Source organism: Rhinatrema bivittatum, chromosome 2 (genome assembly GCF_901001135.1).
Source record: "Rhinatrema bivittatum chromosome 2, aRhiBiv1.1, whole genome shotgun sequence".
Classification (NCBI taxonomy): domain Eukaryota; kingdom Metazoa; phylum Chordata; class Amphibia; order Gymnophiona; family Rhinatrematidae; genus Rhinatrema; species Rhinatrema bivittatum.
Genome location: NC_042616.1, coordinates 24,584,988 through 24,596,106, shown reverse-complemented (window position 1 = coordinate 24,596,106; position 11,119 = coordinate 24,584,988). Strand labels below are relative to the sequence as shown.

Sequence of the window (11,119 nt, the reverse complement as noted above, 5' to 3'; positions counted from 1 at the left end):
TGTTGTCCCAGAGGGAGGAAGTGATCGAGGAGGGACCTTCTGTTAAGATATCTGGGCAATCTCAAGGCGACAGAGTTTTGTCTGCCTTGAAAGAAATAAATATCGGGATTTTGAGTGGATCAGGCAAGCTCGCTGCAATCTGTCCATGGAAGGGGAGAGATCAGGACTGATTTGGGCAGAATGGAAAATGCGTCTCAGAAGGCGCCAGTAAATATACCGGAAATCACATTTGCAAAAAAAAAATAAAACCAGATATAGTGACGTTGGATGTGTTGTGGAATGCTCTATCAGTGATTGAGAAAGCTGTAATATCTTTGACCCAAGCGTTTTCAAAGCTTCCAGGATCTATCTATAGTTGTTAATCCGGTGGTGTTAGCTAATTCCAATAAGATCCAGGAATTAGACTATCAGGTTTTTACAGATGAAAGGAATACAGGCTGGCCTAATCAGGGGGAACTGGAGACAGATAAACGAACTGAAAATCTGAGATTGATGAATTTTCCTAAGTGTAAAATGATTTCACCCAAGCAACAATTAAATTAATTACCTACGGAGGTTTTGTCTCTTTCCTCCTCTACTAATCTACCTACAATTCAAAAATATATTTCTTCCAGAATTAATTAAGAGAGGAGATAGGAAAGTGGATGGAGAATTATCTGGGGAAACCCCAGAGACATTATCTCCCTTAGAAGATTATCTGGCTTTTTAGAAACTTCTCAGGAAGAGCAGATTGAGAGGAGGGGAATACTACTAGTAACATTTAGTACACCAGCTGAGAGAGAATGTCCTAAGAAGTTTCTTAGAAATAGGAATAAATTGTACCTAGGTGAAAGGATATGGATGTATCCGGATATTAGTAAATCAACCCAAATTTGTTGGAAGATATTTTGAATCTATGTCCTAGAGCCCCGCTCCTTAGGTGCGCAAATGTTAATAAAATTTCCCTGTAAATGTATCCTAACGATAGAAAATACAAGGTATATTTTCATGGAGCCAGAGCAGTTGGCGTTATTTCTGAAATCAAAAGAGGAATCAGCCCAAACTAGCTGAATACTCAGGTATTTAATTAAGTATTATCCCCTCCACCCTTTATTTTCTTTAATATCATTTAAAAGGAAAGATATATTTTTACTGCTCCCATGTTTTCTCCATTTTGTTCTCTCTAATTTCATAGTTTATACAGGGTGAGAGCATATTATATATTATATGAGTAAGATGTTACATTTCTCTTTTGTTTCTTTTTTTTCTTTAAATTGTTGTATTATTACTCTGTAATATGCTATACCTGAATTGTAAGGTATGTAATCCTTATTTTGTAATTGGTTAAAAATTAATAAGAGATAATTTAAAAAAAAAACAAAAAAAAACAGTTTTCAATAGCTTCCATAACCACATCCTCTAGCAATGAATTCCAGAGCTTAATTATGCATTGAGTAAAAAACAATTTTCTCTAATTTGTTTTAAATGAGCTACTTGCTAACTTCATGTAGTTCCCCCTAGTCCTTCTATTATTATTTACATTAACCTGTTCACGGCCTTTCACAATTTTGTAGACGTCTATCATATCCCACTTCAGCCATCTCTTCTCCAAGCTGAACCTTTCCTCATAAGGGAGCTGTTCCATGCTCTTTATCATTTCGGTCGCCCTTCTCTGCAACTACATCGTTTTGGAGACATGGTGCCCAGAATTGTTCACAGTATTCAAGATGAGGTCTCACCATGGAGCGATACAGAGGCAGTATGACAATTTCAGTTTTATTCACCCTTCCCTTCCTAATAACTCCTAACATCCTGTTTCCTTTTTGACTGCCATTTGGAAGCCCCAAACTTCCAGTCTCACAAGGTCCTTCTGCAATTTATCACAATCTTCTTGAGATTTAAATAATCTGCATAATTTTGTGACATCCGCAAATTTATCACCTCCCTCCTCATACCCCTTTCCAGATCATTTATAAAATATATATACCACCCGGTCCAGGCGATTTACTATTCTTCAGTTGTCCATCTGGCTTACTACATCTTCCAGGTTCCACTATAATTTGGTTCTGGAACGGGTATCTCCCCAACATCCTCTTCAATAAACATCGAAGCAAAGAATTAATTTAGTCTTTCTGCGATGGCCTTATCTTCCCTAAGTACCCCTTTTTACCCCTCGACCATCTAACAGTCCAATTGACACCCTCGCAGGCTGCCTGCTTCGGATATATTTTAAAATGCTTTTATTATGAGTTTTTGCTTCTATGGCCAACTACTTTTCAAATTCTCTATGAGCCTGTCTTATCAATGTCTTACATTTAACTTGCCAATGGTTATGCTTTTTCTTGTTTTCTTCTGATGGATCCTTCTTCCAATTTTTGAATGAAGATTTTTGGCTAAAATAGCCTCTTTCACCTCACTTTTTACCCTTGACCACAACCATTTGGCTTTCTTTCCACCTTTCCTAATGCGTGGAATACATCTGGACTGCATGTCTAAAATGGTATTTTTGAACAATTTCTATACCAGTTGCACACTCCTAACCTTTGTAGCTGCATCTTTTTAAACTATTTTTCTCATTTTATCAAAGTTTCCCTTTTGAAAGCTTAGTGCTAGAGATCCCATGGTTATGGGTTAATGGGACTGGGAGGATGGCAGTGCTGTCCAGAGTAAATCAGAAAGAAGGGAGGAAGAGAGGATGAGGGTTTGGTGGGAAAGAAGAGGCGTTGTGTCTTAGCCATGTTGAGTTTAAGGTGGTGGAGGGACATCCAGGCAGCAATGTCAGACAAGAAGCTGAGATTTGGGACTGGATTCCTGGTGTAGAGGTAAATCTGGGAATCATCAGCATAAAGATGGAATGGAAAACCAGGAGGGGATGGTCAGGGATGGGTGAATAAACCCCTGACGGTAAGTAAAACAAGAAATACTGTACAAAAATGGGAAAAAAGAGCCACAACTCCTACTTTGGGAAATTCAGTCCTGGATCAGGAGGCAGTCATGGAAGACACGAGGAGGGAGTTAGTGACATGCTCACTGCTATTAACTGCATCAGTAGCATGGGATCGTCTTATTGTTTGGGTAATTGCCAGGTTCTTGTGGCCTGGTTTTGGCCCCTGTTGGAAACAGGATGCTGGGCTTGATGGACCCTTGGTCTGACCCAGCATGGCAATTTCTTATGTTCTTATATTCTTATGAGGAGTGCTCTAGGGTCTGGCAGCTAAGATTTAATTATTAAGAAAATGCAGTTATGTATTTAGGATGCAAAAACCCAAGGGAGAGGTAAAGTATCAGGGGGTGAAATTCTTCTAAGCACAAAAGAGCAGGATCTGGGGGTGATTGTATCTGATGATCACAGTGGGGCTCAAACAGGTGGATAAGGCAACGGCAAAAGCCAGAAAGATCCTCAGGGAGAGGAAGGGTCAGCAGAAAGGGAGGTGATACTGCCCCTGTATAGATCCCTGGTGAGACCTCACTTGGATTCCTGTGTACAATTCTGGAGATCGCACCTTCAAAGGATATAAACAGGATGGAGTCGGCCCAGAGGGAGGCGGCTACAATGGTCAGTGCTCTTCCTTCTCAAGTTTATAGGGATAGACTTAAAGATCCAAACATGAATACCCTAGAGGAAAGGTGAGAGAGGGGAGATATGAGAGAGACATTTAAATACCTGCAAGGTTTCCATACACAGGAGGTGAGCCTCGTTCAAAGGAAAGGAGGCTCCAGAACAAGGGGTCATGGGATGAGGGTCAAAGGGGGCAGACTCAGGAGTAAACTTAGGAAATATTTCTTTACAGAGAGAGTGGTGGATGCATGGAACAGCCTCCCAGTGGAAGTGATGGAGGGAAAAACATGATCTTAATTCAAGAAATCATGGAATAAACACATGGGATCTCTGAGGGAGTGATGGGAATTGTAAAGCTAAGTTATTTGGGTGGATGGGCAGACTAGTGAGTCCTATCGGGCCTTTTCTGCCATCATATTTCTGTGAGATCAGAGCACCAAGGGAATTAGTATAGAGAGAGAAGAGAAGCGGGCCTAGGACAGAGCCCCGAGGTAACCAAGTGATAGTGGGATGGCAGGCGAGGAGGATCCACCAGAAGACATTAAACGTGCAATGAGAGAGGTAAGAAGAGAACCAAGACAGGAGGGAGACCTGAAATCCCAGTGAGGACACAGCATCAAGGAGGAGATTGTGATCAAGACTGGAAGATTGGGCATCCAAATGGCAGATGAAATTTAATGTGGACAAGTGCAAGGTGTTGCACATAGGGAAAAATAACCCTTGCTGTAGTTACACGATGTTAGGTTCCATGTTAGGAGCTACCACCCAGGAAAAAGATCTCTGCATCATAGTGGATAACATATTGAAATCGTTGGCTCAGTGTGCTACAGCAGTCAAAAAAGCAAACAGAATGTTAGGAATTATTAGGAAGGGAATGGTTAATAGAATGGAAAATGTCATAATGCCTCTGTATCGCTCCATGGTGAGACCGCACCTTGAATACTGTGTACAATTCTGGTTGCCGCATCTCAAAAAAGATATAGTTGCGATGGAGAAGGTACAGAGAAGGGCAACCAAAATGATAAAGGGGATGGAACAGCTCCCCTATGAGGAAAGGCTGAAGAGGTTAGGGCTGTTCAGCTTGGAGAAGAGACGGCTGAGGGGGGATATGATAGAGGTCTTTAAGATCATGAGAGGTCTTGAACAAGTAGATGTGACTCGGTTATTTAAACTTTCGAATAATAGAAGAACTAGGGGGCATTCCATGAAGTTAGCAAGTAGCACATTTAAGACTAATCGGAGAAAATTCTTTTTCACTCAACACACGATAAAGCTCTGGAATTTGTTGTCAGAGGATGTGGTTAGTGCAGTTAGTGTAGCTGGGTTCAAAAAAGGTTTGGATAAGTTCTTGGAGGAGAAGTCCATTAATGGCTATTAATCAATTTTACTTAGGGAACACCCACTGCTATTAATTGCATCAGTAGCATGGGATCTTCTTAGTGTTTGGGTAATTGCCAGGTTCTTGTGGCCTGGTTTTTGGCCTCTGTTGGAAACAGGATGCTGGGCTTGATGGACCCTTGGTCTGTCCCAGTATGGCATTTTCTTATGTTCTTATCAACAGAGTCAGAGCAGGAGACAGATCAATGAGGATAAGGACTGAGGGAAGGCCTTTGGGTTTAGCCATGAACAGGTCCTTGGAGACTTTGGCAGGAGCTGTTTCTGGGGAATGTAAAGGACAAAAACCAGACTGGAGTGGATTGGGAATGGCTTGAGATGAAAGAATCAAGGTAGAGGCGGTGAACAGCAAGTTCAAGTAGTTTGGAAGTGAAAGGGAGGCGGGAGGAGGAAGCCGGGACGATATTTGGCAGGACAGGTAAGGAGCAGTGAGGGTTTCTGAGGAGTGGGGAGATCACAGCGCGTTTCAAAGCAGCAGGAACAGTAACAGTGGAAAGTGAGAGATGGAGGATGGGACAGATACAGCTCAGGAGCTGGCGGCAATGGGGTTAGAGGAGCAAGGACTGCAGGGGTGGCTCACTCTGGTCCCCGAGAGCCACAAACAGGCCAGGTTTTCAGGATATCCACCATGAATATGCATGAGATAGATCTGCATACAATGGATGCAGTGCATACAAATCTATCCCATGCATATTCCTGGTGGATATCCTGAAAACCAGGCCCGTTTGTGGCTCTCGAGGACTGGAATTGGCCACCCCTGAAGCAGTGAGTTTGGAGGAGGAGAGAAGATGGGCAGCCCCCGTCACTGTGACTTCAGTAAAGGAATAGAGGGTGGCGGGGGAAGGGAGGGGGTAGAGGTGACCTGGCTGGGAACTCAAGACTAAAAATGACCGAGGTTTAGAAAATCAGTTTTTTGGTTCAACTTCTTATTCCTCAATTTGTGGATCAGCAACAAAAGACAGAAAACCTTTATAAATGTAATGTTCATTAGAAAAGAAATTTGGTTAATTGGAGGAAAAGATTCCTTGGATATTTACAAAGCCTCCCCTAAATAATTATTAATCTCTTGGGAAATTTGATAATTCTAAAATATTTTTCCTTTGAGAACATTTTCTAATTTCTTAATTTTCCTTCTGAGTGAAATCGTATCCAGATCTTACACAGAAGAGTTTGAGAGTAAACGTCCCACCTTGCTCTCCAGCGCCTGCAGCCGCTTAGCCTGAGCAGAGATTTCCTTCTCCTGGGTCCCTGAGCGCAGCTCCAGCGAGGAGATTTCCCCTTGAATCCTTTCCATCTTGCTGCTCATTGTTGCTTCCAGCCGCACCAGAACCATCCACAGAGAACCCAAAGTCCTGGGCTGCAGTGGATCCAGAGCCAGCCCTGCCCCCTCCTCTGATCCCGGGGGCTCTGCCAGAGGCTGCACTGAGGAGGGATCTGGCTCTGGAGAAGGCAGAACTCCCAGTGCCGTCTTCATATCCTTCCTGTCCTGCTCCAGGCGAGGCGTCTGAGCTACAGACTGGGACCGCTGTACCCTCGCAGGTCTGGATCCCATCACTGAAGTCTCAGAGCCAACAAAGCCATCCATCGGTCCAACAGGAACATTCATAAGATACGGGCGAGATTTTCCCTTTCTATTCGATGTAGTCGGCAGCAGAGACAGGTCAGGCTGAGGACAAGAGAAAGAGAGAATCTGGAGAGTTAATTCCTTCCTGTACCGGGCACTGTGGGAAGTAACACAAAACCCTGCAGAAAACACTCTCAGCACCTTTGTATCAACCCATCACATTTAAACAGCGCTAACTCCCAAACCTCACACAGCAACAATCTAATCTATGAAACGGTAACACTGGAACATAAGAACATAAGACCTGCCATACTGGGTCAGACCAAAGGTCCATCAAGCCCAGTATCCTGTTTCCAACAGCAGCCAAGCCAGGTCACAAGTACCTGGCAGCATCCCAAGGATTAGACAGAGTCCATGCTGCTTATCCCAAGAATAAGCAGGGGATTTCTGCAACTCTCCCTTAATAATGGTTAATGGACTTTTCTTCCAGGAACTTGTCCAAACCTTTTTTAAACACAGCTACACTAATAGCTTTCACCACATCCTTTGGCAATTAATTCCAGAGTTTAATTATGCGTTGAGTAAAACAACATTTTCTCTTACTAGCTTTAAATTTATTACCCAGTAACTTCATTGTGTGTCCCCTGGTCAAAAGAGTAAACAACTGATTAAGGTTTACTCGTTCCATTCCACTCATTATTTTATAGACCTCTATCATATCTCTCCTCAGCCGTCTCTTCTCCAGGCTGGAATCCTAACCTCTTTAGCCTTTCTTCATAAGAGAATTGTTCCATCCCCTTTATCATTTTGATCGCCCTTCTCTGTACCTTTTCTAATTCTGCTATATCTTTTTTGAGACCTGCACAAATTACTCAAGATGAGGTCACACCATGGAGCGATAGAGAGGCATTATGATATTCTCTGTTTTATTCTCCATTCCTTTCCTAATAATCCCCAGCATTCTGTTTGTTTTCTTGGCTGCTGCTGCACACTGAGCAGAAGATTTCAATGTATTATCAACAATAACACCTAGATTCCTTTCCTCACTGGTGACTCCTAATGTGGAACCTTAAATTATGGAGCTGTAATTTGGCCTAAGTGCATCACTTTGCACTTGTCCACATTAAGTTTCATTTGCAAGCCGAGTCTCCCAATTTTGCAGTGTCCTCTTACAATTTCTCACAATCCTCTTGTGATTTAACAACTTTGATTAATTGTGTGTCATTAGCAAGTTTGATCACCTCACTTGCTGTCCCCATTTCCAGGTCATTTATAAATATATTAAAAAGCAGTGATCCCAGAACAGATCCCTGGAGCCCTCCACTATTCATCTTTTCCATTGGTAGAATTTACCATTTTGCCCTACTCTCTGTTTTCTATCTTTTAACCCGTTGGCAATCCACAATAGGACACTGCCCCCATCACATGACTTTTTAATTTCCTAAGAAGAATCTCGTAAGGGACTTTGTCAAATGCTTTCTGGAAACCCAGATAACTATACCAACTGGCTCACCTTTATCCACGTGTTTATTTATGCCCTCAAAAAAATGTAGCAAATTTATGAGGCAAGAATTCCTTTGGCTAAATCCATGTCAACTTTGTTCCATTAAACTATGATTATCTGTATGTTCAGCAATTTTGTTCTTTATCATAGTTTCTACCACTTTGCCAAGCACAGACGTCAGACTCATTGGTCTGTAGTATCCTGGATCACCCCTTGATCCCTTTTATAAAACTGGCATTACACTGGCAACCCTCCAGTCTTCAGGTATCATAGCTGATGTTTCTGATAGTTTACAAATGTCCAATAGCAGGTCTGCAATTTAATTTCTCAGTTCTTTCAGCACTCTGGGATGTATACCATCTGGTCCAGGTGATTTGCTACTCTTCAGTTTGTCAATTTCCCCTAATACATTTACCAGGTTCACTGAGATTTGTTTCAGTTCCTCTGAATCATCACCTTTGAATAGCATTTCTGGCATTTCTCTAATAACAAAACACAAATGACAGGTTCAAAATACAGTACTTTCCATCTTTTATAATAAAGATAAAATGAGAGCATTACTGTCAATACCTTGTCAAACACAGCATTAGATCATTATGAAGCGCTAAAGTAGAATCTACCATGTCTTGCCACAGAATGGGCTGCAAACGGCGGCCGGAGGCCATCTTTAAATGCCCTTCAGGGCAGTGGTGGGAATATAAACCAGCTCCCTGATGCAGGCGTTGTTACACTGAAACCTGGGCCTTTTGTCAGTGATTCAGTTCCCTGCATTTACCACGGCATTTTACATCCTCGTGTTGCTTCAGCTAAGTCCTTTTTGCTTTGGTTATGATTTCTTTTTTCAAGTATAATTATTGATGAGTGGCTAATTAAAGTTTCTATTTATTCTTTAAATTATTAGTAAATACTCATAAAAGCATACTATGCAATCCTAATGTAAGACAAGCTGATGAATGAAATTTTTGAGTACAGTACATATCTGATACAGTTTGCAGCCCATTGTTTGGCAAGAGACGATAGATTGTACTTTAGTGCTTGGTAATGATGTGATGCTGTGTTTTACCAGGAATTAACAGTAATACTCTTTTCTTATCTTTATTATAAAAGATAGAAAGTATTGTATTTTGAACCTGTCATTTCTGTTTTGTTATTATTGAGGTTCTTGCTCTTTTCGTGTATAGGTATAATCTCTTACATCTTCCTCAGTGAATACCGAAGCAAAGAATTAATTTAGTCTCTCTGCTATGGCTTTGTCATCCCTAAGTGCTCCTTTTAGAGGTCCAACTGACTCCCTCGCAGGCTTTTTACCTCAAATATGTATTTTCACTCAGCACAGAAACCATGGAAACTGTTGTCAGAGAACGTGGTTAAGGCAACTACCATAGAGGGGACCAAAACAGGATTATACAAGTTCCTGAAGGAAAAGTCCATAACCAGTGTGGGGATCTAGCAGTGCTGTCAGCCTGAATGTGCTTTTTTCTAATCCCTACTCCGTGTAGTAGGAGTAGCCTAGTGGTTAGAGCCGAGAGCCATGAACCAGGGATAAAATCCCACTGTCACTCCTTGTGGCCTTAGGCAAGTCACTTTATATAAGTCCTCCAGGGATAGAGAAATATCTACAGTACCTGAATGTAATCCTCTTTGAAGTGCCAAAAAGCAGAATATAAATAAAAAACAAACTACAAAAGAGTCAAGAGTTGTAGCAGAAGTTATAGACATAGAAGATTGCATAAAGGATAAATCTCAGGTTTCTGTATGCAAGTAAAATTGTGAGCTTTGACAGGAGCCTCTGGTGCACTAACTCCCCTCTACTCTCTTTACGCCTCCCCCCACCCACTCAGCTCTTATTCAAGCCACATGGCCTGGTGGGGATTTTTGACCCCTAAAGTCCTAACTTTTTAATGTTCAAGTTTTTGAAAGCCAAATAATTGGGAATACTAAGAGCAACAGTCAGAGGAGCTCGTAAGGGCGGCTGCATTCAGGGATTTAAAGACCTGAGCCCGCTTTGCTTTCCCTCCCCTGCTCCCTGTGCAGAGCCCCCTGCCTGGAGCTCCTCACACTCAGCGCTGCTGCTTCTGCTAGAAAATGTCACAGGGACACCGGGAAGAGAACAGGCTGGAAAGGCACCGCTTACCCTCCGGGGCTGAGCTTCACTGCAATCGCTTATTCCTGGTTAAGAAAAGTAAATTACTCGCTTACGAGCACGGGGGAGAGGGAGTGCAAGAGCTTTCCCTCCGCCTCACCTCGTGCAACTTTCTCTTCTGCAGCCACCGACCCCTTCGATTGAGCTGCTCCTCCTGCCACCTCTGATTGGATACTGCTGCTCATGTGTCATCACTGTGCGACTGCTGGCTGGGATGCTGCATCCTGTGCGTCATCACTCTGCGACGCTGGCAGGGGTGTTGCTTCCCGTGTGTCATCACTCTACGACACTGGCAGGGCTGCTGCTTCCCGTGCGTCATCACTCTGCGACTGCTGGCAGGGCTGCTGCTTCCCTTGTGTCATCACTCTGCGACCGTTAGTGGGCGTGCTGCGGCAAAGATAAAAGGAGCTAAAAGTAAAGGGGCTGCAGCAATAATCTGAGCGTTAAAAAACTGTGCATTGATTTCCAGTGCATATTTTTAATGCTTAGGTTAATTTTTTTTTAACTCCCCTCTCCCATCCACCAAACAAGGCTCCCTTTCCTTAGCCAGCCCCAACCTATGGAACTCAATGCCTATCAACTTACGCCTCGAGATTTGTCCAAAGAAATTCAGACAGAAGCTTAAGACATGGCTGTTCACACATGGCTATACCTGATAACCACCCTGCTCCACCTACTTCCCTTCCTCTCATACAGACAAGTGTACTCCTTATACCTTCCCCCCACCCCCCCCCTGCATCTTACTCCCCTCCAACCCTCTAGGTCCTCTCCTATGATACAGTTATAGAATGTTTCGCGCACTCCTCCTCCCATTTCATTTCTTATCTTCCCATCGCTACTTGGTGGCATTTAAACTAAAGCCCGAGAAAATTCCGAAGTCCCAAATCGTCTTCATTAAGACAGGAAGGGATTTCTGGGGATCCGTGAGGAGAACCAGCAAGTCATCCGCGAAAGCCACCGTTTTAAAGATGTGAC

General features: G+C 42.8%; 1 protein-coding gene across 2 annotated transcripts in view; it reads right to left on the bottom strand.

Moving 5' to 3' along the window:
- LOC115083693 (zinc finger protein 665-like) overlaps window positions 1–10,689 on the bottom strand; it is an 84,390-nt gene extending 73,701 nt beyond the window's left edge. The window contains exons 1-2 of one of the 2 annotated variants that reach the window (XM_029587655.1): window positions 10,136–10,689; window positions 6,123–6,599 (exon numbers count right to left, since the gene is read on the bottom strand). In XM_029587655.1, the coding sequence (XP_029443515.1) occupies window positions 6,123–6,539 (417 nt within the window). In that variant the 5' untranslated portion in view covers window positions 6,540–6,599; window positions 10,136–10,689. The remainder of the gene's footprint in view (window positions 1–6,122; window positions 6,600–10,135) is intronic. The other variant, XM_029587654.1, reaches the window with a different exon arrangement.
- Between the last annotated feature and the right edge of the window lie 430 nt (window positions 10,690–11,119).